The sequence below is a fragment of the Cervus elaphus genome, chromosome X, assembly GCF_910594005.1.
Source record: "Cervus elaphus chromosome X, mCerEla1.1, whole genome shotgun sequence".
NCBI classification, from domain to species: Eukaryota; Metazoa; Chordata; class Mammalia; order Artiodactyla; family Cervidae; genus Cervus; species Cervus elaphus.
In genome coordinates, this window is record NC_057848.1 from 176,972,525 (window position 1) to 177,000,209 (window position 27,685).

The 27,685-nt window shown below is 41.9% G+C and overlaps 1 protein-coding gene across 1 annotated transcript; it reads right to left on the bottom strand.

The window, feature by feature from the left end:
- LOC122690067 (odorant-binding protein-like) lies at nucleotides 1–27,546 on the bottom strand. The gene is made up of 8 exons (XM_043897017.1): nucleotides 27,520–27,546; nucleotides 8,016–8,144; nucleotides 7,405–7,544; nucleotides 6,445–6,515; nucleotides 3,739–3,849; nucleotides 2,630–2,728; nucleotides 2,377–2,421; nucleotides 1–160 (listed from the first exon to the last, which is right to left on the bottom strand). Exons 1-7 carry the CDS (start codon nucleotides 27,520–27,522, stop codon nucleotides 2,399–2,401), a joined length of 576 nt encoding a protein of 191 aa, XP_043752952.1. The 5' UTR covers nucleotides 27,523–27,546; the 3' UTR covers nucleotides 1–160; nucleotides 2,377–2,398.
- Nucleotides 27,547–27,685: the final 139 nt, after the last annotated feature.

A 27,685-nucleotide genomic window follows, 5' to 3' on the forward strand; every position in this document is an offset into this window, starting at 1 on the left:
CACCAGACAGGATGTGATTAGTGACCAGCAGAGAGGAGATAGGAAAGGGAGTATGAGTTTGAAGAGAGAAGGATCATGTTAATCAGGAACCAGAGAAGTCATCTTTGTGTTGACCTTGATTCCTTGGAAATGAGGATGTGTCTGGTCTCCATGATTATTTCTGTACGTAAATAAAACAGGACCAAAAGTTTAGTTGATAAAGAAAGCTGAGCACTGAATAATTGATGCTTTTGAACTGTAGTGTTGGAGAAGACTCTTGAGAGTCCCTTGGACTACAAGGAGTTCCAACCAGCCCATCCTAAATGAAATCAGTCCTAAATATTCATTGGAAGGATTAATGCTGAAGCTGAAACTCCAATACTTTGGACACCTACTGCGAAGAACTGACTCACTGGAAAAGACCCTGATTCTGGGAAAGATTGAAGGCAGGAGGAGAGGGGGACAATAGAGGATGAGATGGCTGGTTGGAATCACCGACTTGATGGACATGAATTTGGGTAACCTCCAGGAGATGGTGATGGACATGGAAGCCTGGAGTGCTGCAGTTCATGGATACTCTGTGTCCGCAAAGAGTTGGACACAACCAGGTGACTGAACTGAACTGAACTGAACTGAACTGAAAAGTTTAGTGGAGTCGCCTGTGTAATGGCTGATGTGGTGAGCCTCAGGCAGTAGGTTGTCCAGGGTACTGAAGCTGATAGGTGATTCAATGTCAGAATACTGATGGAACTCACTTCTCCACATCTCTGATGTAGGTGGGGGTCCATGTGGAATTTTCCCCAGGATGTACATATGGGGTGACCTTTTATCTATATGATTCATTATAGGAGTAATGGTTTCAGAATGCACATTCAGGTTCTGTGATTAGAGTGCATTCCTCTAACTCTACAAGTTTCATCTTTAGGGTCTTCAAGAAATAGTTTTTAAAAATATTTAATTCACATTGAAGTATAGTTGATTAACTATGTTGCGTTAGTTTCATGTGTGGTTAGTTTATACATACATATACCTATTCTTTTTTCAGATTCTTTTCTCATGTGGGTTTTTAAAGAGTATTGCATATAGTTCCCTGTGCTATACTTTAGGACTTTTTGGTCTGTCTATCTTGTATATTGTAGCTTGCACCTTCTGACTCCAAATACTTATTCCATCTTTTCTCCAGCCTTTCTCCCTTGGCAACCACAAATCTGTTATTTAGGTCTGTGACCCTGTTTCTGTTTTCTAGATAAGTTCCTCCATGTCATATTTTGGGTTTCCCTGACAACTCAGTTGGTAAAGAATCTGCCTGCAATGCAGGAGACCCCAGTTTGATTCCGAGGTCGGAAAGACACCCTGGAGAAGGGATAGGCTACCCAATCCAGAATCCCTGGACTCCCCTTGTGGCTCAGCTGGTAAAGAATCCGCCTGCAATGCGGGAGACCTAAGTTTGATCCCTAGGTTGGGAAGATCCCCTAGAGAAGGGAAAAGCTACCCACTCCAGTATTCTGGCCTGGAGAATTCCATGGACTACAGTCCATGTGGTCACAGGGAGTCAGACACGACTGAGAGATTTTCACACATCCTATTTTAGATTCCACATATGTGTGATGTCATGGGATATTTGTCTTTCCCTTTCTGACTTCACTCAGTTTGATCATGTCTCGGTCCATCCATGTGGCTGCAAATGCCATTAATTCCTTTTTATGACTGACTAACATTCCATTGAATATATGTACCACATCTTTCTTATCATATTTGGCTGGAAGCTAGTGTTTGTCTTTGCTTTTTTCCTTTCATTTCTTTCTCAACAGGAAATTAAAAGCCACACTTTATCCTAGATGTGTGTCATTTTCTGAGGCTGTCTTAGTTTAGAAAGTTTAACGATTTCATTTCAAGAAAATCATCTTGTGAAGGTGGGGTAGAACTCATATGCATGTTTCAGACAGTGTGACTGGAAGACCTCTACTGGTTCTGTCAGAATTATATGAGATTGAACACTTTTCCTGTAGTCAATGTGAGCACCCTTTAATCCTGTTTCTCTTAGAGGAGGGATATATGTGGACAACCACGAGGTCAGGACTGAGGAGAAAGCTAGTTAAGTTTCCGCCAACTCGTGGTCATTCCTCCTTCTCCCTGAAGACTCTGGTCTGCAAGATTCCTGCAGGATAAGACTTTCTCATCAAAACTGCTCAGGATGAATCAACCAACCAAGTGGCAATTTAATATGGCTTGAGAGAAGAGAAATTACCTGCTGTGACAGAAATATTTCTCTAGTGATCAAATGTACGTTGTGGGGCCAAAAATCATTGTTATCTACAAAATTTGGCAGATATGAAATCACCATGCATATTTATTTATTTAATGGAACAGTATTAGTAAGAGACTATTTTCACTTACACTGATGTTTGTTCTGACCTTGTCACCCAGAGTGAGGATGGTCTTCTGGGGGGAAATCAAATGGATAGGGAAGAAAGATCCAATTAGTACCATTCCACAGGATTTCCAAGACTGTTTTGTTTTGTTTCAAGTACCAGATTATACCAAATAATATTTATGGAGAAATAGATATCAAATAAATTGATTTGTTTCCTGAGAGTATATTTTCATATAAGGTGAATGATATACTTAGGAAAAAATAGAATTCCATTACCATTTTCGATGAAATTCACAACATTTTTCTCCTCAATTCCTTTCTGTTCTGTCAGCTGCCTGAATTTCTCCAAGCCTTCCTCTTCAACATTCAATTTAACTGAAAAACATCACATAGAAGGCAGAATTTTGCCCCTCAGAACCCATTCTGAGTGCAGAACAAGAAGTGGAGTGTCCAAGTCAGATCTTCACTTAATATAAATTAAGTCTCAGTTACCATTTCATGACTCAGATGTCTGCTGCCTGTCTGAAGAACTAATCCCCATCCAACTCTGTAACTAGAGCCACACCCCAGCACCAGCAGGAGGGCCCCAAAGACTCACAGGAGTTCCATGGATCTGGGGGCTTCATCCATCACAGTATGGAACTGACCTGCTTGCTGACCAACTTCCGAGTATCTGTACCTGCCACTCGGGTCTTGTTCTGACCCAAATAAAAAGCAGGCAGAGTTCTCCCCTGATAGACATGCACTCACCTCATCACACATGAAAATGGGAGATGCTTTATCCTTTAATTAACCCACTATTCTGCTCAGAATCTTTCCTTAACCAGACATATGTTGTTCCAATGGTGTACTCTCCTCTCAGTGTTTCTATGTAGGTATCTGGGCTTATGTCAGTGTTCATAATAGCAGAACATTTGAAAAATTGCACAGGAGAAAGATTAAAAATAAAAGTTTCTGTTCCAAGTCTTAGAGTCAATTGAGAAACTGGTATAAACTCAACAAATGAGAGTAGTCTCCTTATAGCCATATCTTGAAATTAATTAAAGTGTTAAAAAAAAAAAAAAACTAGAAACCAACACAAGAATTTTCCTTCAATGAAAAATTTAAACAAAAAACTATTTCCACTAAAGCTCATTTGTTATTTTTAAATTCAGCAAATGGGAATTGTTTAGAAATATCTGATGATATGATCTCCTCAAACCCTATGAGCTCCTCTTTCTTGGTAGATTTTGTTCCAGGGTCCTTATCTCCATGAACAAAAAGATCTAGGTTCTGTGGGCTGCATAATAGACATCATCACCACTTAATGATTTTATGGATAACAGCACTGACAATGGAAGTGCTACATGACAATGTCAATGTGAAGAGGAGGACGTCATGCATACCGAATAGTCCGGTCAATTCTGTCCTGTTGCCGTCATCATCCACGTTGACGTTATGTGCTACCAGATGCGTTTTTGACGCAGAGATAACTTTAAATTCATTTTGACCCTCATCTGTGAGAGAGAGAACAGGCATATATATGACTCCACCTTAATCTATTTTCAGTTAGATTCATCATGGCAAATTGGGAGTAATAGCAATAGTACGTCCTATATTGATGTGTGTTTCACTCCATAGGTAGGCTGAATCCTACAGCTTCTATGGCAGCAAGGAGAGTAGGAGCAGTCAAGATTTTTCCTTATTCCCACCTTCTCATACAACTAACCTGTCACTCCTTGCCCTCTTACTCAGGTGTCTTCTACGACATGTGCTCTAATGAACCCAACAGGATTTTTTTTTTTTAAACAGGAGTGTCTTGTCCAATCCAAGATCCAAAATTATTTGTATCTCTGTTATTCCAGCCAGGAACTGATTTTTCTTTAGGGCCAAAGTCAACTTACCATTTCAGAGAGTAGCATTGACATGTACACACTACTATGTGTAGTACAGAGAGCTAGCGGGAAGCTGCCAGATAGCAGAGGGAGCTCAACTTGGTGCTCTGTGATGACCTTGAGGAGTGGGGTGGGGGAAGGGAAGGGAGGCTCGAGGGGGAAGGGACATATGTATACGTATACCTGATTGATGTACAGCAGAAACTAACATAGCACTGTAAAGCAATTATCCTCCAATCAAAAGCAAATTTTTATTTATTTAATTTAATTTATTTATTTCAATTGGAGGCTACTTACTTTACAATACTGTAGTGGTTTTGCCATACATTGACATGAATCAGCCATGGGTGTCCATGTGTTCCCCATCCTGAGCCCCCCTCCCACCTCCCTCCCCATCCCATCCCTCTGGGTATCATCCCAGTACACCAGACCTGAGCACCCTCTCTCATGCTACGAACTTGGACTGGCGGTCTGTTTAAAAGTAATTAAAAAAAAAAAAAAGAAATTTGGGACCATTTGAGATGCTTTATAGAGCTGCTATTTAAATAATTAATATGCAATTAAAATTATAATTATCACATTTTAAAAATAGTTAATGAAAGAAAAAAAATGTGTTCTTGAGTGCCTAGACTGTGCCAGACAACTTTAGGAACACTTCGCATTAGTTATTGTGCTTCCTCTGCCCCTCAGTTTGGGGTATGACATGCCTGTTGGTGTGAAGAGAGTGCACCTGCTGGGAAGTGCGGGCAGTGAGCTCCGTCCCCACCTGGATCCCTGCCCCTCCTCTCTGCCCTGCCTGTCCACTCTGACCCACGTCTCTGGACAAGAAGAAACTCTGACCTACTGCGTGTCACCTCTACACCCTCTATGTTCATTCTCTCTTCTGGCTTCCATCACACCTAAGTAATCACTAAGAAAGACGGGAGATAAAACCACCCATCTGTGTACCTGAAACATGCCCACACCATTGCTCAGTGTCTGAAACACTGAAAATTATTAGTGTGATGAAGAAGGAGGGAAAAAATAGTGGCCAAAGCAGCATCATAGTCTCACAGCCCCTAGATGTTGCATGCAATGTGCCCAAGCCTACCATGAGTCTAGAGCCTGGGGTCATGTTGAGACAACTGAAGTCAGATTATGCAGGCCCTGAGATGATCAGTGACTACCTGTGGTTGACCATGACTTCAGCAAGGTGGACATTGCAGCATCACTGGATTGGCTGTGACGTTAATGAAGGCGATGGAACAGTGAGAGCAAACCTATCTTATTAAACCTATCTTATCTTATCCTATCAAGGCCACTACTCATGCTAGGCTTGATGTGGGTACTCCTCACAGTCCCCAAAATGCACTTGTGGGGTAGCACTTGCTGATCCCCAAGAGACCTTATAAGAAGGGGTTATAATCTATCTCTCTCTTCTTTAGTCACTCTGTAAAAACTGCAGCTAAAAAGGCTTGCAAAACTGGAGAAAAGTAAAGACAGCAGAAGCACTGAGATTTAGCCAAAGGAAAAAATAATATCAGAATAAGAAAATGAAAGCATAATTTAAAAGTTGTCAAATATTAAAAGCCATCCAGGAAATTTTTCAGGCATAAATGTCACTGATTTGTGTTCATCGTATAAGCATTGTGCCAGTGTTTCATTTAGGCACGGGTTGTCATCACATGCTGGTACATTTAAATTGTAGTCAAATATGTACCCCTTAGGATGTTTAAAATTAGGAAGGTAGTTTAGGGCCATTATAAAGAACTTAAAAATTTTAGCCAGTCGTCCCTACTGCTTTGACCAACAACTTCCTTTATGGTTGAACTCAAGATGATTTCCTTGGGTTCAAGTTCATCCTCTGCACCTTGGATGGATTAAGACATTTAAAACTGTTTGAGAAAAGTGACTGACACTGATGTGCAGACTCAAGATAGACCCCTTGAGACATCAATTCCTAAGGCTGTTGTAAACTGTCTGAGAACCATGTAAAATACAGGCCTACACATGTTATACTCAGGGGCTAACACTCCTGATTGGGAGGGGACCTCCAAGTCATGTGTTTGAATCGTTGTCTCATGACAAAGTAAAGTGCTTGGATATCCTAAGGACTGGAGCCTGCTCACCCCTTTAATTGTTAGTAGGAGTAGAATTCAGGTGTGTGGGGTTACTGAAGGAAGTCGTGCCAAGATTTCTACCCAAAGGTACTCTGACCAGTGAAGCAGTGATACTTACACTCAACAGCAAAAGTGCCACCATCAAGCTTTGTTCCCGTGACATGTACATCCTTCCATTTTCCATTACGCCTTAAAAACAAAATATATACAAGGTGGTTGAAGTTATGAAAAAAGTAGACATATGCTTAGAATGTTCTTTGTTTTATCTCCACTGGGTAATCTTGTCATCTGAAGTTGTAAGAGAGGAGACAATAAGCAGATCTGTCGTTAACCTGTGGCTCAGTGGGTAGATATCTAATGTTGAAGAAAAGGAGAGTTTGGGCAGAGATGGAGAAATTTGGTATCTGTGCAGTGGAGTTCACGGAAAAGATGTGTGCCTGTCAAAACACATTGAACTATGCCCTCCACAAAAGAAAAAATTAGTTGTTCAGTCACATCTGATGCTTTGCAGTCCAATGGACCATAGCCCACCAGGCTTCTCTGTCCATGGAATTCTCCAGGCAAGAATACCGGAGTGGGTTGCCATTTCCTTCTCAAGGGGACCTTCCTGACCCAAGGATCAAACTCAGTTCTCTTGCATTGCAGGCAAATTCTTTACCATCTGAGCCACCAGGGAAGCCCTGTGCCTTTTACAAAGGTGCATATAATAATTGCTCATTATCATAGGAGGCGCAAGTGGTAAAGAACCCACCTGCCAATGCAGGAGACATAAGACATGCAGGTTCAATCCATGGATTAGCAAGATGCCCAGGAGGAGGGCATGGCAATCCACTCCAGTATTCTTGCCTGGAGAATCCCCTTGGACAGAGGAGCCTGGTGGTCTACAGGCCATAGGTTTGCAAAGAGTCAGACTCTACTGAAACGACTTAGCAAGCCACATGCTCACTTCAATAAAGTTGATTTCAGAAAGATTAGCCATATGAAAATTCAAAAGTGTGTTTGTGTGTGTGTGTGATAGCTGCTCAATTGTGTCTGATTTTTTACATATGTGTTTTCCTTCTTGGTTATTTTTACTTACTTGACATAAAAGTAGAAGTCTACTGTGCCTTTTTCATCATCAAACACGAGTTTACGGAAGTAAGTCCTGAATGGCCCATTCTCCTGGATTTTCTTTGGGTTAGTGGATCCAATGTACACTGTTCTCCATTGTCCTGAAAGCTGAAATCAAAATTCACCTTAGAAAGTGTAGTCCTTATCTTTTTATTTCATCCAGCATCATCAGTCACGAGTTTCCCACCCCCAGTGCAAGTCAGCACACATTACCTACCTTAACTGGACAAAGCAGGATTTATGAAACAATGAAAAACTGAGTCAGAGTAAAAGAGGGAATTGAGACATTTCTGAGATGGCTTGAGGTCTCATGTCAAATACAAGATCTCAAAATCAACAGCTGTTTGGCTGATCCTCTTTTTCTGTTACAAGACTAGTAAAAATGCATGAGAGTCAGTTAACACACAGTAGAGGTGATACAGAGACCAAACGGAGCATGTCTAGAGTCAGTTAACGGAGCAGTATTGAGTCGAAGGGAGACGGATCGGCTCGTGGGTCCACATATCAAAACTACAAAACGGACACACACAGGCACCCACACACCCAAGGCCTCCTCCCAGATCAGACCGTCCCTGGTACCTCTGAAAGGCTTTGCTCAGCTTCTTCGTCTTGTGCAGCGCAAACCACAGCAAGGAAAAGGGTCAGGAAGAGAACCTTCATCTTGTCTCTGTGGTCCTTCGTCTGTCGAGACTGAGTGTGTCCCAGTGCCTGGAGACGATGGGAATTGTGCCACTTTTTATAGGATCATCATGTTGGTGTGACGTGTCACAAACCAATGGTTGTTCCTCCTAAGCCCAAGGTTACACAGAAGTCATTTTCAGCATCCTGCTTGGCAGGGATCGGCTGCCATATCATTTTGTTATCTTTATCATGAGGGTTGTTTTAAGAGCTTAAGAGGATCTGGACATGTGACATCTAGAATGACTGAGATATCACAATACACTCTGATATTTCAAGACCAGGAATATTTATTTGCCTTTGTATCCTGAGGTAAAGCTGGGATAAGCTGTCCAAGGTACATATCTCCAACTCCTGTATTGTTTCCTTAACATTTAGGAGATAGCCTAAAATTTATTTTCGAAAGTTGAGTTGAGTATGTGACTTAACAAAGTTAAAAGTATTTCTGAAGAGACCTTTGGAAAACCTCCTGCTTCTCTGAGAGGAGGAACACGTCAGCACAAAGTGTTTACAACCTCTTCCTGCCTCACTGTGGGCTCTGTCTTCCTTATAGCTAAGAGGGGATTCCGTCCAAATGCCCCTTACCCTCGTGTCTGAAAAAGGCATGTCGGCAATTCTGTCCATCTCTCCCCTTCAAGACATCCTTTATCCATTTAATCTGTGATATATCATTTACTCATTGCCTCAATGGTTTCTAAGGGGGCAAAAAAGCAGGACTGTATTTCTTGTAACTTGTAGAATTTAAAAGAAAAAAGGAAATTTCCTAACTCTATACATCTATTTACTATCAAGGTCACTTGATAGTAAAGAATCTCTACTTTGCATTTTTTCTTTCTTTTTCTCAACCAGGGATCTTAGTTCCCCAACCAGGGGTGGCATCATACCTCAGGTAGTGGATGTGTTGAGCCTTAACCCTTGGACCGCCAGGGTCATCCTGATTCAGATCACTTTAACAGAAGTATGATCCCAGCTCACACCTCTTATCCACCCAGCATCATCCTTATCTCTCTCCTTAGGCACATCCAAATTTCTCAGTTTTTCCTTTTAGATTCTTACCAACATGTGTCACCTGGGAGTGTGTTCTCGGACCACCCCACCTCAGGAAGACCTTTCTAACTGTCAATCAAGAGGGGATTAAACACAATCTCTCCAAGAGGTTATTGCAACAGGCTTAAGCAGTCCCGTTTGTTTGTAACTAAAGGAAGTCATAAGACCTTTAATCCAAAGTCCCCTTCATAAATATTGACCAAAAATGTAGGTAACAAATTGATAAATAAAGAAGAATCACCTTACTCAAACAATAATCTTATAATCCCCCAACTAATAATGATAAACCATGCTTGGTACATCTTCCTGATGTCTCCTCCGATCCTCCAGTTTTCTGGAACGACGAAGCCTCTCTTTCGCAGTTTATTCATTTTGTCTTACTTTCCTTTTTCTCCGTGATCACCATTTTTATGTCTTAGATTATGCAACTCCTATCTAAACAACACAAGGAAACTTGTGACCTTGGTCACCAACAGCACACAGGTTTCCTCATGGACTCCTGACCAAGGTTGAACGTACTTAGAATCTAAGTTGAAAGAAAGAACCGCAAGCCCATCTTTTAAGGTCTGATCCTGGAGACATTCTCTACTTCAGTTAAGTTAAGGTGTCTGACTCTTTGTGAACCCATAGACTGCAGCAGGCCAGGCCTCCCTGTCCATCACCAACTCCCAGAGTTTACTCAAACTCATGTCCGTTGAGTGGGTGATGTCATCCAACCATCTTATTCTTTGTTGTCCCCTCCTCCTCCAGCATTCAATCTTTCCCAACATCAGGGTCTTTTTCAGTGAGTCAGCTCTTCACATCTGGTGGCCAAAGTATTGGAGTTTCAGCTTCAACATCAGTCCTTCCAATGAATATTCAGGACTGATTTCCTTTAGAATGGACTGGTTGGATCTCCTTGCAGTCCAAGGGACTCTCAAGAGTCTTCTCCAACACCACAGTTCAAAAGCATCAGTTCTTCAACACTCAGCCTTCCTTATAGTCAAACTATCACATCCATACATGACTATTGGAAAAACCATAGCCTTGACTAGACAGACCTTTATTGGCAAAGTAGTGTCTCTGCTTTTTAATATGCTGTCTAGGTTGGTCACAACTTTCCTTCCAAGGAGTAAGCGTCTCTTAATTTCATGGCTGCAGTCAGCATATGCAGTGATTTTGGAGTCCAAAAAATAAAATCAGCCATGGTTTCCACTGTTTCTCCATCTATTTGCCATAAAGTGATGGGACCAGATGCCATGATCTTAGGTTTCTGAATGTTGAGCTTTAAGCCAACTTTTTCACTCTCCTCTTTCACTTTCATCAAGAAGCTCTTTAGTTCTTCTTCACCTTCTGCTGTAAGGGTGGTGCCATCTGCATATCTGAGGTTATTGATATTTCTCCCAGCAATCATGATTGCAGCTTGTGCTTCATCCAACTCAGCGTTTCTCATGATGTACTCTGCATATAAGTTAAATGAGCAGGGTGACAATATACAGCCTTGAAGTATTCCTTTTCCTATTTGGAACCAGCCTGTTGTTCCATGTCCAGTTCTAACTGTTGCTTCCTGACCTGCATACAGATTTCTTAAGAGGCAGGTCAGGTGGTCTGGTATTCCCATCTCTTTCAGAAATTTCCACAGTTTCTCTACATGGTGACTCTCAATTGAGTACATGCTCAGTAACCCCAGAGAAGGTAGTTGTTGTTGCTGGTTCAGAAGAAGCCTGTGCCCCCCGCCTCGGGAGAGACACTTGTCATGTTTGGTTGTGACAGTGCAAGAGGTGGGTGGTGACACCTTCCATCTGGGTGTTAGAAATGAAACAGGATGCTAAACAGCCTACAATATGCAGGACAGCACCTGACAGAGAATCGTCCCATCACATGTCCACCACAGAGAGGCTGAGAAATCCTGAATCACCTGAGTTACTCTGCTGCTCTGACCCAGAATGAAGCCTCAGTCCTCATGGGAACATGTAGATTTGTACGGGACGTGGTTCTCCATCCAGTGTGACATCCCCACACCCCCTTACTCTTTCTTCTTCCCCACTTTATCATCCTCTGTTCTTTTTAAATCAGTCTTCAACTACTGATGAGTAACTTCAGCATCATCATGGCCTTTGCGCTTTAGTGTTGTTTCAGTCCCCATTGCTAGAGCTGGTGAATGAATAAGTCAGGGTGTTTCTTTGGGGATTTTGGCTTGTGATGGGCAAATGTGGGCCACCATGTGTGTATATATATAAGGGGCATTTCTTAGTCAAAACAAAGACCGAAGGATATGTTAAGGACTGGGATCCAGAACCATTGTCCAAGGGTCATTAGATGTATGGGCATATGGTAGAAAAGGTTGTATTCAGCAGTATCCAGTGGACAAGGAAGAAGGCTCTAGAAGGCCAGGGGGCACTGGCCCAGGTGTGTCTAGAAGTCACCCAGAACCCTGACTCTGCCACTGTTTGTCGTGAGAACTGTGATGTCAGGGAAATACGTCAGTAAGTTCAGTAAGACAAACAGGAATGTACAAAGGCGGAAGGAAGACACACATATTGTTCTCATGGGCGTCCCCACCTAGAAGAAGGGTGACACAGAGCAGGGACTCCTGTAAATAGTTACCCAAGTTGTACAATTTCAGCATAGCTTCCTAAGGTGCCCTCTTAGTCTGACTCAGGAAAGACTGACCCTTTTTCCATTAAATGTCAGGGAAACACTTTGAGGTGCGCACAGCCCAAGCAAATGACAGATAACATGCAATGTGAGTAGAGGAAGTAACATCTATACTTAAAGTCAAGTTTTCGTGCTATAAATCATCACTTTCTTTGAGCTTGTATTTGCCATTGAAAATCTCTCGAAGCTCTCCAGCTGGAGAGAAACAGAGAGAAGTGAAAAGAAGCAAAAGTCATGTGTCCATGACCTTCCTAATACTTGGGAAAACTTTTAGGATTGCAGGTTGATGTGGACAGGACCAAATTTTCTACAGATATCAGAGAGGACAGGTCCCATAGAGAAAGGTACCATTGTTTCTCACCACTGTGCACCTTTGTTTTTATGTTTCCGTACTGGTATTTATTAATCAGTATCTGTTTTCTTTTCATCACACATGTTAGTCTGGCTGAATGGCACATGTTAATTCTGTTCTGGGTATTTCAGTCAGTCAGTCTGTTGACCTTGCCCTTGACAAAAGTGTGCTATTATTAAGATCATTTGTATAGGAATTGTGAAGTTTCATTGTCCACAGAATGTCTCGATTTCTCCTTTATCAGACAGGAACAGGCTAGAGAATAAGTTCAGTACAGTGTGCTGTAAACATTTACCTACATGTGCTCATAAAGAATGTATGTTCTGTACATTCCTCCTCTTCATGCTTTGGCATGAATTCAGTAAATATAGATTCAATGCCGATAAGAGACTAAGCCTCAGGATTCAGCAGAAAGCAGATAGACTCAGTAATTCATCCAATGAGCTGTCTTCCTGTGAAAGCAGACAGATACATACTAATAGCAGCTAACAGATGATTGCCAATTTTGTTGTTGTTCAGTAGCTCAGTGGTGTCTGACTCTTTGTGACCCCATGTACTGCAGAACACCAGGCTTCCCTGTCCTTCACCATTTCCCGGAGCTTGCTCAAATTCATGTCCATTGAGTTGGTGATACCATCCAACCATATCATCCTGTGTTGTCCCCTTCTCCTCCTGCCTCCAATCTTTCTCAGCCACCCAGTCATTTCCAATGAATCAGCTCTTCCCATCAGGTAGCCAAAGTATTGGAGCTTCAGCTTCAGCATCAATCTTTCCAATGAATATTCAGGGTTATTCTCTTTAGGATGAACTGTTTGGATCTCCTTTCAGTCCAAGGGACTCTCAAGAGTCTTCTCCAACACCACAGTTAGAAAGCATCAGTTCTTCAGCACTCAGTCTTCTTTATGGTCCAACTCTCACATCCATACGTGAGTACTGGAAAGACCATAACTTTGACTATATGGACTTTGTTGGCAAAGTAATAATTTCTCTGCTTTTTAATGTGCTGTCTAAGTTTGTCATAGCTTTTCTTCCAAGGAGCAAGTATCTTTTAATATCATGGATGTAGTCACCATTCTCAGTGATTTTGTAGCCCAAGAAAATAAAGTTTTTACTATTTCCATTGTTTCCCCATCTATATGCCATGAAGTGATGTAACCAAGATGCCATGATTTTAGTGTTCTGAATGTTGAGTTTTAAGTCAGCTTTTTCGCTCCCCTCTCCCTCTTTATATGTTGTAGGATGAAGAATACAGAAAGGTGAGAACTAGAGTGTGTTTGGTCCTATTTCAGAGGAAAGGAATATTTCCATAGAGATGGTTTTCAGTGATGCTCTGAGGATAGTTGGATGAGTGAGTTAAGTGTGAATCTGTGAGAAGAACAAAATATGACTTGAGATAAAAAAGTACAGATGTGTTTTGAAAAATCCCCTTGGTTGGTTTATCTATCAAAATTCTATAAGTCCATTCACTCTTTTTTTTATTGAGATTTTTTTTTAATGTGGACCCCTTTTAAAGTCTTTATTGAATTTGTTACAATATTGTTTCTATTTCATGTTTTGTTTCTTGGGTTTTTTTTTTTTTTAACAAGATACATATAAGGTCTTAGCTCCCGATCAGTGTTGGGACCTGGAGCCTATTTATTGGAAGGTGAAGTTCTAACCACTGGACCCACAGGGAAGTTTCTAGAAGTGCATTCACTTTGAAGAAGCATTTTATTAAAAGAAATTATAAAACCATGGATACATACAAAAACCATTAACTGATTTGTTGCTTGTGGTGGTAAATCATTTAGAAATAAATTTTACAGTCTAGTAGCTATGAAATATCCATAGGGGGAAATATAAGAAATTGGATTCATACATTAGATCTCTATGAATCCACAGAATCTGTAAAAATATTAGTATTTGAAATAAACAAAAATATGACTGTTTTTATATTTTAATTCTCATGTATGTGTAAAACAGAGACATCTTTCCAGTAGGTTAGTATGTTTGTGCATTAATGAAAAAACATTCATATGTGTACAGAGTTGTTAGAAATTTTCCTTTAACCATTGTTCTATTGGTAAACATTTAGGTCACTTCCGTGCCCTGGCTATTGTACATACTTCTAATGTACATTGTTGCGCTTGTACATTTTGAAATTATGGTTTTCTCTGCATATCTATGTTTTAATGAAAACTTTCAGAAGTACCTAATTCTGTCTAGGACATTAAGAATCAAATTTGAGTGGAAAGTACTTTAATTTTAACTCGTATGATCACATGGAGGGCTTTGTCTGAGTCCAGTGATATTTCTCCTTTACCTCTTGAAAATTTTTCAATTAAATCTTCTTGCCCTGCAGATTTCTGGAACATTGTGCTCAATTTCTTTAATAGATAAAGGACATTCAAAAGTTTCTGTTTCATTGCATTTTAATTTTAGCAACATATTTTGAGGTAATGTGTAAATTTCATATTGAGTGTTAATTTGAATAACAGCATTTGTTTATAGTTTTGTCGTGTTTTTTGTCTTCTGGATTTGTGGTGATAATCCTTTTTTTGGTAATATTTATCACAAGTTCATACAGTCACACACACACACATATATACATAAACATTAATGCATATGTAATTATATGATGTTTAAGAATATTTTGATTTGTTTATGCAAGGCAGTGCTTTTCAACGTTTCTTAAGAGATTAACCCTGACACTCTGTATCTGGCAGCCTATCTGAGTATCTGAGGAGATACCCCATGTCCAAGGGCAAAGGAGAAGCCCCAAAGAGATGGTACCAGGGGCAAATTCGTGTTTAGAATCAAACCCCATTCCCTCCAGAGATGATCCAAGGACTCAAGCAAACCTTGTGGGCATGAGGTCCCAGGGAACCCAAGAGACTGAGACAGACTGTGTTTGAGCATCTCCTGTGGAGGTACCAGTCGGCGGTGGTCTGCCGCAGGGACAGGGACTCTGGGTGCAGCAGACTTGGGTACAGCATAAGTTCTCTTGGAGGAGGTCACAGTTAACCCCACAGTAGAGCTGCGAGAACATAACAAGACTGAGAAGTAGTCTTTTGGAGGGCACAACAGAATCTTGTGCAAAAGGACTGAGGAAAAAGGAACAGTGACCCCCACAGTAGACTGTTCCAGATTTGCCTGTGGGTGTCCAGGCGTCTCTGGCTGAGGCACGGGATGGTGGAGGCCTCCTGCAGGATTGGGGGCTCTGGGTGTAGCAGAACATGAGTGGGATGTTTTGAAGGAGGTCGCCATTAAATTTATTACCTCCACCACAGTTTCAGTCAGTTCAATCGCTCGGTCGTGTCCAACTCTTTGCGACCCCATGAATCGCAGCACTCCAGGCCTCCCTGTCCATCACCAATTCCCGGAATTTACTCAAACTTATGTCCATCAAGTCGGTGATGCCATCCAGCCATCTCATCCTCTAATGTCCTCTTCTCCTGCTGCCCCTAATCCCTCCCTGCCTCAGGGTTTTTTCCAATGAGTCAACTCTTTGCATGAGGTGGCCAAAGGATTGGAGTTTCAGCTTCAGCATCAGTCCTTCCAATGAACCCCTAGGACTGATCTCCTTTAGGATGGATTGGTTGGATCTCCTTGCAGTCCAAGGGACTCTCCAGAGTCTTCTCCAACACCACAGTTCAAAAGCATCAATTCTTTGGTGCTCAGCTTTCTTCACAGTCCAATTCTCACATCCATACATGACTACTGGAAAAATCATAGCCTTGACTAGACAGACCTTTGTTGACAAACTAATGTCTCTGCTTTTTAATATGCTATCTAGGTTGGTCATAAATTTCCTTCAAAGGAGTAATCATCTTTTACTTTCATGGCTGCAGTCATCATCTGTAGTGATTTTGCAGCCCCCAAAACTAAAGTCTGACACTATTTCCAATGTCTCCCCATCTATTTCCCATGAAGTGATGGGACCAGATGCCATGATCTTAGTTTTCTGAATGTTAAGCTTTAAGCCAACTTTTTCACTCTCCTCTTTCACTTTCATTAAGAGGCTTTTTAGTTCCTCTTCATTTTCTGCCATAAGGGTGGTGTCATCTGCATATCTGAGGTTATTGATATTTCTCCCAGCAATCTTGATTCCAGCTTGTGCTTCATCTGGCCCAGCATTTCTCATGATGTACTCTGCATATAGTTAAATAAGAAAAGTGACAATATACAGCTTTGACATACTCCTTTTCCTATTTGGAACCAGTCTGTTGTTCCATGTCCAGTTCTAACTGTTGCTTCCTGACCTGCATACAGGTTTCTCAAGAGGCAGGTCAGGTGGTCTGGTATTCCCATCTCTTTCAGAATTTTCCACAGTTTATTGTGATCCACACAGTCAAAGGCTTTGGCCTAGTCAATAAAGGAGAAATAGATGTTTCTCTGGAACTCTCTTGTTTTTTGGATGATCCAGCAGATGTTGGCAATTTGATCTATGGTTTGTCTGCCTTTTCTCAATCCAGCTTGAACACCTGGAAGTTCACGATTCACATATTGCTGAAGACTGGCTTGGAGAATTTTGAGCATTATTTAACTAGTGTGTGAGATGAGTGCAGTTGTGCGGTAGTTTGAGCATTTTGGGGCATTGCCTTTCTTTGGGATTGGAATGAAAATTGACCTTTTCCAGTCCCGTGGCCACTGCTGGGTTTTCCGAATTTGCTGGCATATTGAGTGTAGCACTTTCACAGCATCATCTTTGAGGACTTGAAATAGCTCCAAAAAATGGAATTCCATCACCTCCACTAGCTTTGTTTGTAGTGATGTTTTCTAAGGCCCCCTTGACTTCACATTCCAGGATGTCTGGCTCTAGGTGAGTGATCACATCATCATGATTGTCTGGGCCATGAAGATCTTTTTTCTACAGCTCTTCTTTGTATTCTTGCCACCTCTTCTTAATATCTTCTGCTTCTGTTAGGTCCATACCATTTGTCCTTTATGGAGCCCGCCAGAGTTTGGCCCCAGGTAAATAGCAGGGAGAGAACACAGTTCCACCCATCAATAGAAAATTGGATTAATGAATTACTGAGTATGGCCCCACCCATCAGAAAAAGACCCAGTTTTCCTTCAGTCAGTCTATCCCATCAGGAAGCTTCCACAAGCCTCTTATTCTCCATCAGAGGGCAGGCAGACTGAAAACCAGAATCACAGAGAACTAACCAATCTAATCTCATGGACCACAACCTTGTCTAACTCAATGAAACTATGAGCCTTGCCTTGTAAGGCCGTCCAAGATGGACGGGTTATGGTGGAGAGTTCTGACAAAATGTGGTCTACTCGAGAAAGGGAATGAAAAACCACTTCAATATTTTTGCCTGATCAACTCCCCAGGTCAGTAAGTGCCCAATATGCTACTGGAGATCAGTGGGGAAATAACTCCAGAAAGAATGAAGAGATGGAGCCAAAGTAAAAACAACACCCAGTTGTGGATGTGACTAGTGATGGAAGCAAGCTCCATTGCTGTAAAGAGAGATATTGCTTAGGAAGCTGGAATGTTAGGTCCATGAATCAAGGCAAATTGGAAGTGGTCAAACAGGTGATGGCAAGACTGAATATCAAAATTTTAGGAAATCAGTAAACTAAAATGGACTGCAATGGATGAATTTAACTCAGATGACCACTATATCTACTATTGTGGACAAGAATCCCTTAGAAGAAATGGGGTAGCCATCATACTCAACAATAGAATCTGAAATGCAATACTAGGATGCAATCTCAAAAATGACAAAATGGTCTCTGTTCATTTCCAAGACAAACCATTCAATAGCATGGTAATCCAAGCTTATGCCCTGAAGAGTAATTCTGAAGAACCTGAAGTTGAATGATCCTATAAAGACCTACAAGACCTTCTAGAACTAACACCCTAAAAAGATGTTCTTTTAATTAAAAGGGACTGGGATGCAGCAGTAGGAAGTCAAGAAAGACCTGGTGTAACAGGCAAATATGGCCTTGGAGTATGGAATGAAGTAGGGCAAAGGCTAATAGAGTTCTGCCAAGAGAATGCACTGGTCATAACAAACACCCTCTTCCAACAACACAGGAGAAGTCTCTACACATGGACATCACCAGATGGTCAACACCTAAATCAGACTGATTATATTCTTTGCAGCGAAAGATGGAGAAGTTCTATACAGTCAGCAAAACAAGACTGGGAGATGACTGTAGCTCAGATTATGAACTCCTTATTGCCAAATTCAGACATAAAATGAAGAAACTGGGGAAAACCACTAGACCATTCAGGAATGACCTACATCAAATCCCTAACAATAATATAGTGGAAGTGAGAAATAGATTTATGGGACTAGATCTGATAGACAGAGTGCTTGATGAACTATGGACGGAAGTTCATGCCATTGTACAGGAGACAGGAATCAAGACCGTCCCCAAGAAAAAGAAATGTAAAAAAGCAAAATGGCTGCCTGAGGAGGCCTTACAAATAGCTGTGAGAAGAAGCAAAGGAATAAAGGAAAGATATACCCATTTGAATGCAGAGTTCCAAAGAATACCAAGGAAGGATAAGAAAGCCTTCCTCAGTGATCAATGCAAAGAAATAGAGGAAAACAATAGAATGGAAAAGACTAGAGATCTCTTCAAGAAAATTAGAGATACCAAGGGAACATTTCATGCAAACATGGACTCAATAAAGGACAGAAACGGTATGGAACTAACAGAAGCAGAAGATATTAAGAAAAGGTGGCAAGAATACACAGAAGAACTGTACAAAAAAGGTCTTAATGACCCAGAATATCACAATGATATGATCAATCCCCTAGAACCAGACATCCTGGAATGTGAAGTCAAGTGGGCCTTAGGAAGCTTTACTGTGAACAAAGCTAGTGGAGGTGATGGAATTCCAGTAGAGTTATTTCAAATCCTGAAAGATGATGCTGTGAAAGTGCTACACTCAATATGCCAGCAAATTTGAAAAACTCAGCAGTGGCCACAGGACTGGAAAAGGTCAATTTTCATTCCAATCCCAAAGAAAGGCAATGCCAAAGAATGCTCAAGTTACCACACTATTGCACTCATCTCACACGCTAGCAGAGTAATGCTCAAAATTCTCCAAGCCAGGCTTCAGCAATATGTGAACTGTGAACTTCCAGATATTCAAGCTGGATTTAGAAAAAGGAGACGAACCAGAGATCAAATTGCCAACATCTGCTGGATCATCCAAAAAACAAGAGAGTTCCAGAGAAACATCTATTTCTCCTTTATTGACTAGGCCAAAGCCGTTGACTGTGTGGATCACAATAAACTGTGGAAAATTCTGAAAGAGATGGGAATACCAGACCACCTGACCTGCCTCATGAGAAATCTATATGCAGGTCAGGAAGCAACAGTTAGAACTGGACATGGAACAGCAGACTGTTTCCAAATAGGAAAAGGAGTATGTCAAGGCTGTATACTGTCACCCTGCTTATTTAACTTATATGCAGAGTACATCATGAAAAATGCTGGGCTGGATGAAACATATGCTGGAATCAAGATTGCTGGGAGAAACATCAACAACCTCAGATATGCAGATGATACTACCCTTATGGCAGCAAGCAAAGAACGAAAGAGCCTCTTGATGAAAGTGAAAGAAGAGAGTGAAGACGTTGGCTTAAGGCTCAACATTCAGTATACTAAGATCATGGCATCTGGTCCCAGCACTCCATGGGAAATAGATGGGGAAACAGTGGAAACAGCTAGAGAGTTTATTTTTGGGGTCTCCAGAATCACTGTAGATGTTGACTGCAGCCATGAAATTTAAAGAGGCTCTTGGAAGAAAAGCTATAGACAGCATATTAAAAAGCAGAGACATTACTTTACCTACAAAAGTCTGTCTAGTTAAAGCTATGGTTTTTCCAGTAGTCATGTATGGATGTGAGAGTTGAACCAGAAAGAAAGCTGAGCACCGAAGAATTGATGCTTTTGAACTGTGGTGTTGGAGAAGGCTGTTGAGAGTCCCTTGGACTGCAAGGGGATGCAATCAGTCAATCCTAAAGGAGATGAGTCCTGGGTGTTCATTGGAAAGAGTGATACTAAAGATGAAACTCCAATACTTTGGCCACCTTATCTGAAGAACCAACTCACTGTAAAAGACCCTGATGCTGGGAAAGATTGAGGGCAGGAGGAGAATGGGACGACAGAGGATGAGATGGTTGGATGGCATCACTGACTCAATGGACATGAGTTTGAGCAAGCTCCGGGAGTTGGTGATGGACAGGGAGGCCTGGCATGCTGCAGTCCATACAGTTGCTAAAAACTGGACATAACTGAGTGATTGAACTGAACTACACTGAGTCATATTAAATTTCCAGTTGGTTGGCTGATTAATACTAAGCAGCTTTGGTGAAAAAGTTTTAACCTGAAGGAAATGTGCAGACCAGAGTCATCAGAAAGAAGCAGGAATCCCCACAAGTTGGTGGAATCTTGTGTTCCCAACAGTCCAGACCACGCAGTTGTCCACACACATCCCTCCTGCAGGAGAATGGGGAATAAGGAGAACTCACGTGTCCTTCAAATCCACTATTTAATCTCACATAATTCTTACAGAATATTTAAGGCCTTCCAACCACAGTCTGAGACTTGTATTTATTTCATATTCCTCCTCAGTAGGCAATTTTGTCTTAGTGTGATCTTTAAACTTTCTAAACTAAGACAGCTTCAGAGAATGACACTTATCTAAGCTAAACTGTGGCTTCTATTTTTCTGTTGAGGCAAAATGAAAATAAAAACACTGTCTTCCACGTGAATATGGTAAAGAGAAAGGATGTAATGCATAGGCACAATGGAATATTCCTCAACCATAAAAAAAGAACAAAATAATACTATTTGCAGCAATGTGGATGGACCTAGAGATGATCATACTAAGTACCTTAATATTGAATGTTAGTTGCTCAGTTGTATCTGGCTCTTTGCAATCCCATGTACCAGAACCCACCAGGCTCTTCTGACCATAAGAGTTTCCAGGCAAGAATACTGGAGTGGGTTGCCATTTCCTTCTCCAGGGGATCTTCCTGACCTAGTGATTAAACCCAGGTCACCCACATTGCAGACAGATTCTTTACCATCTGAGCCACCAGGAAGCCCATACTAAGTAATGTAAGTCAGAGAGAGAAGGATAAATAGCATATGATATCATTTATGTGCGGATTCTAAAACATAACACACATGAATTTATCTGCAAAACAGAGACTCACAGACACAGACACAGACGACATGTTTGTGATCGCTAAGGGGAGGGGAAGAGAAGGATTGGGAGTTTGGGATTCACAGAGAGATAAAAACTATTTCATACTGGATGGATAGACAAAAAGGACCTACTGTAAAGCCCAGGGAACTGTATTCAATGTCCTGTATTCAATAAACCATAATGGAAAACAATAGGCAGAAGAATATATGACTCACTGGAAAAGACCCTGATGCTGGGAAAGATTGAGGGCAGGAGGAGAAGGGGATGACAGAGGATGAGATGGTTGGACGGCATCACCGACTCAATGGACATGGGTTTGGGTGGACTCCAGGAGTTTGTGATGGACAGGGAGGCCTGGTGTGCTGCGGTTCATGGGGCTGCAAAGAGTTGGACCTGACTGAGCAACTGAACTGAACTGATATATGTATACACACACACATATATACATGTGTGTGAACAAATTTGCTGTAGATCAGAAAGTAAAACAATATGGTTAATCAACTATAATCCAGCATAAATTAAAAATTGATTCTTGAAGCCCCCAAAGGCAAAACTTGTGGAATCAGAGGTGCTTACTCCAATCACAGGGTCTGCGAACCATCTTAATTTGAACCATCCCCATGAACATGCATTCTGAAATCATTACTCCTAGACTGTCCAGTACCTAAAAGGTTCCACCATATGTACATCCTGGGGAAAATTCCATAGGGACTCCAACATCACAGAGATGTGGAGTACTGAGGTCCACCCAGATTCTGACATTGGATCACCTACCTGCTTCTGTACCCTGGACAGCCTACTGCCTGAGGCTAACCCCTGTCAGCCGTCACACAGTCAACTCTACTAAACCTTTGGTTCTGTTTTACTCACCTACAGAAACAGTCCCTGAGACCAAACATGTCCTCGTCTCCATGGAATCAAGATCAACAACATGAAGATGACTTTCCTGGTTACTGAGTAACACAATCCTTCTCACACTCACATTTCCTCTCCCATCTAATCTCTCCTGGTCACTAATCCCATCCTGTTTGGTGGTATTTGATTTTTGAGGGTTTAAATAAGTTGATTTAATATCATCCCTGTACATGTGTGTATGCACAAAAGTCACTTGGCTTAAAAAACACATATATATGCATTAAACTTAACTATCCAGAAACATATGCCTTTAATAGCATAGATAGGCTTCCCTGGTAGCTCAATTGATACAGAGTCTGCCTGCAGTGCAGGAGATGTGGGTTCGATCCCTGGGTTGGGAAGTTCCCCTGGAGAAGGAAATGGTGACCCAGTCAAGTATTCTTGCCTGCAGAATTCCATGGACAGAGGACTGCGGTGGGATACAGTTCATGGGGTTGCAAAGAGTCAGACACGACTGAGCAACTAATACTTTCAGTTTCAGGAGAAATATTCATCAGACAGTATTCATCAGAGACATTCATCAGGAGGATTAACTACAAATGTCCTAGAGGTATCCATGGGAGGAGAAAAAGAACTAATCCATCATTTGACAGGGACAGGATCATAGATGCTCTTTCTCTAGTGCGAGGTGGCAGTCTGCTCAAGAAAGATGTCCCCAGAAACCATCTTGCTCATTACAGGAAAAGAAACTAGTGTTCGGATTTACTATAATGTACGAACAGAAAGTGTCAGAGGACATTTATCATAATTGAGAGGAAATGCCTCTTCTGACAGCACCAACATTTCTGCAACTGAGCTGAAGAACTCATACTTCTTAATGACTGCAACAGAAAGAATCAAAGATGGGGCAGCAGCTGACACTGGGGAGCAAAATGAGGCAGCTGTAACTGATCCACAGTCACATGATCTAAAGATACTCTTCCAGCCACTTATGATTCAAAGAGCTGCAGACACTAGCATTTCCAAGGACTGAACATTCCCATGACAATGGGCAGAGCACACTGACCGTGGTATTTAGAATCCAAAAGACCTATCCAGCACTCAAGATGTAGAATTTATGGGGCTTCCCTGGTGGTCCAGGGGTAAGGGATCCACCTGCTTTGCAGGGGACACATGGTTCATCCCTGATCCCAGAAGATCCCACACACGGCAGTGAAACAAAGCCCATGCATGACAACTAGAGAAACCTGTGTGCCCAGAGTCCGTGCTCACCTAGTAGAGAAGCCACCACAATGAGAAGCCTGCATACCACAATTAAAGAATAGCCCCTGCTCGGTGCAACTAGAGAAAGCCAGTGCAGCAACTAAGATTCAGAGCAGTCAAAAAAAGCAAATATCTATTTTTTTTTCTCAAAAACATAAAGATATAGAACTTGTTTAAAAGATTGGACAAAAGTTTAAAGATCTGCTCCAAGTCCTGGTAAAATAATACTAGACCTAGTGATAAGTAAAAGAATAAATGTTTTACTTTCTACATAGACAGTTCAGTTCAGTAGCTCAGTCGTGTTCGACTCTTTGTGACCCCGTAAATCGCAGAATGCCAGGCCTCCCTGTCCATCACCAACTTCCGGAGTTTACTTAAACTCATGCCCATCGAGTAGGTGATGCCATGCAGCCATCTTGTCCTCTGTCATCCCCTTCTCCTCCTGCCCCCAAACCCTCCCAACATCAGGGTCTTTTCCAATGAGTCAACTCTTCGCATGAGGTGGTCAAAGTACTGGAGTTTCAGCTTCAGCATCAGTCCTTCCAATGAACCCCAGGACTGATCTCCTTTAGGATGGACTGGTTGGATCTCCTTGTGGGCCAAGGGACTCTCAAGAGTCTTCTCCAAAGCCATAGTTCAAAAGCATCAATTTTTCGGCACTCAGCTTTCCTCACAGTCCAACTCCCACATCCATACATGACCGCTAGAAAAACCATAGCCTTGACCAGACGGACCTTTGTTGGCATGTCTCTGCTTTTTAATATGCTCTCTTGGTTGCGCATAACTCTCCTTCCAAGGAGCAAGCGTCTCTTAATTTCATGGCTGCAGTCACCATCTGCAGTGATTTTGGAGCCCCCCAAAATAAAGTCTGACACTGTTTCCACTGTCTCCCCATCTATTTGCCATGAGGTGATGGGACCAGATGCCATGATCTTAGTTTTCTGAATGTTGAGCTTTAAGCCAACTTTTTCACTCTCCTCTGTCACTTTCATCAAGAGGCTTTTTTTAGCTCACCTTCACTTTCTGCCCTAAGGGTGGTGTCATCTGCATATCTGAGGTTATTGATATTTCTCCCAGTAATCTTGATTCCAGCTTGTGCTTCTTCCAGCCCAGCGTTTCTCATGATGTACTCTGCATATAAGTTAAATAAGCAGGGTGACAATATACGGCCTTAACATACTCCTTTTCCTATTTGGAACCAGTCTGTTGGGCCTACATAGACATGACCTCCAAATTGGCTACAACCAGTCAATGTCAAAGCTCCCAGGAATGAATGTTTCTGTGGCTTAGTTCATAGTAATGGTGGTCAAGGGCTTTCTTTAAGTTCTCCTACTTGTAAAGCAGAGTGTATGCAGTTGGAGTTCTGACTCTGGTCTTCACAGTACTTCTGCAAATACTGGATTGGATGGGTGGAAACACACAGAGGCAACAAAACAGAGGAATGGGGTGAATCTCTTAATGGTTATTGAAAGGCAAGACTTGGCATAAGCAAGTCATAAACTGTGAAATATCATATGCATACATGTGTACATATATGTGTATTTGTTTTATCAGTATTAATAGGAAAAAACAAATTATCACCACAAATCCAACAGATTAATTTCACTGGGAAACTAGAAACAGAATTATGTTATTGGAATTAATCATCCCTGTGAAATGTAGACACATTACTTAAAAGATATGGAACTAGGGGTGAAGAGCCAAGATGGCAGAGGAATAGGAAGGGGAGACCACTTTCTATCCTACAAATTCATCAAAAGAATAATTAAACACAGAGCAAACTTCACAAAACAACTTCTGATCGCTAGCTGAGGTCATCAGGTGCCCAGAAAAGCAGCCCATTGTCTTCGAAAGGAGGTAGGACAAAATATAAAAGATAAAAAGAGAGACAAAAGAGCTAAGGATGGAGATCCATTCCGGGAAGGGAGTCTTAATAGAGGAAGTTTCCAAACACCAGGAAACCCTCGCACTGGCGGGTCTGGGGGAAGTGTTTGAATCTTGGAGGTCGACCTGACTGGGAGGGGAAGAATAAATAAAACCCACAGATTATGTGCCTAAAAGCAACTCCCAGCAGAAAAGTACCCCAGACGCCCGCATCTGCCACCAGCAAGTGGGGGTGGAACGGAGAGGAGCGGGCAGCATTTCTTAGGGTAAGGACCGGGCCTGAGTGCCCGGAGGACAATCGGAGGGAGCTTTTGTGAGATTCCAACTTAAACTTTGGGATAGCAAGAGAGAGAGAGATAATTAACCGGCCAGAACACTGCTGGCCGTTCGCAGAACAAAGGGACCGAGCAAGTCCAGAGAACAGCTCGCAGGCTGCGGACCGGCCCAGCCCCGCTGGAGGCAGGGGGGAGGGAAAGGGGCAGGCTCGGCCCCAAGGACCGCATCCCCTACCACACAGCAAACAGGCCTCCAGTTTCTAAGCAAAGACCTCCTGAGATTCTGGATGGTGGACATCCGCCGGGAGGGTCTCGGCGAGACACAGGGTGCAGGCACCCGACCGGCGCGGGCAGGGACTGGGGCTGGGAACGTGGAGGGGAGAAGGTGCATGCACTGGACTGGTGTGGGTGGAAACTGAGACTGGGACTGCGGAGGGGAGAAGGCACGCTGCACCAAGGGAGAGTGCGCCCGTCAAGCTCCTGGCTGCCTGAACCGCTCTGATGGGGAAGGCACAAAAAGCAGGCGCAGCTTTTTACTCCACGCCTTTGTGGAACACAAAACCGAGTGCAGCACAGGGCACGCTTCATATGGAACAGCCAGGAGGCTGAGCAGTGTAGAGGGGAAAGCAGCGCCCCCCCACCCCACCCTGCAGCTCAACGGAACTAGCAGTCTGAATAAGAGACCACCTCAGCCCGCCTGTGTCAGGGCGGAAATTAGGCACTGAAGAGACCGGCAAACAGAAGCCAAATAAACAAAGGGAACCACTTCGGAAGGGACCGGTGCAACAGATTAAATTCCCTGTAGATAACACCGACTAAACGGGATGGGGCTGTAGATATCGAGAAGTGTAAGCTGGAATGAGGAGCTATCTGAAACTGAACCGAACCCACACTGACCCCAACAGCTCCAGAGAAATTGCTAGATATATTTTTACTTTTTTTTTTTTTCAGTAAAAAAAATTTCTTTTCTTTTTTATTTTTTCTCTTTTATTTTCTTTTAAAATTTCCTATTACTCCCCCATTACTTAACTTTCATTTTCATAGATTTTTATGAGTTTTTTAATTAGGAAAAAATTTTTTTCTTGTTTTTTTCTCCTTTTTCTCTTCTATTTTCCATTTTTCTTTTTCTCTTATTTCCTTTTAAAGTCCTCTATTATTCCTATACTACTCCTTAATTTTCATTTTCATTACACTATAACCTTCCAAGAAAAAAAAAAGAGAGGACCTATTTTTAAACCGAACTTCATATATATTTCTAAAAAATTTTTTTGTGTGTTTTGGTTTTTGTTTTTAATATTGTATTTTTAAGAGTCTAACCTCTACTCTAGATTTTTAATTTTTATTTTTCAGTATATGATATAAATTGTGGACATTTAAGAATCCAATATTCAGTTCCCATTTTTATTCAGAAGTGTGTTGATTACTCTCTCCCAATATTGACTCTCCGTTTTCTAACTCAGAACACCTCTATTTCCTCCTTTCCCCTTCTCTTCCCAATCCAATTCTGTGAATCTTTGTGGCTGTCTGGGCTACAGAGAACACTCTGGGAACAGACAACTGCGTAGATCTGTCTCTCTCCTCTTGAGTCCCCCTTTTTCTCCTCCTGCTCCTCTCTATCTCCCTCCTCCCTCTCCTCTTCTTCATGTAACTCTGTGAACCTCTCTGGGTGTTCCTCACGGTGGAGAATCTTTTTGCCATTAACCTAGAAGTTTTATTATCAGTGCTGCATAGTTGGAGAAGTCTTGAGACTACTGGAAGAATAAAACTGAAATCCAGAGGCAGGAGACTTAAGCCCAAAACCTGAGAACACCAGAAAACTCCTGACTACATGGAACTTTAAGTAATAAGAGACCATCCAAAAGCCTGCATAGCTACACTGAAACCAACCACCACCCAAGAGCCAATAAGTTTTAGAGCAAGACATACCATGCAAATTCTCCAGCAACGCAGGAACATAGCCCTGAGCGTCAACATACAGGCTACCCAAAGTCACACCTAACACATAGACCCATCTCAAAACTCATCACTGGGCACTCCATTGCACTCCAGAGAGAAGAAATCTAGTTCCACGCACCAGAACACCTACGCAAGC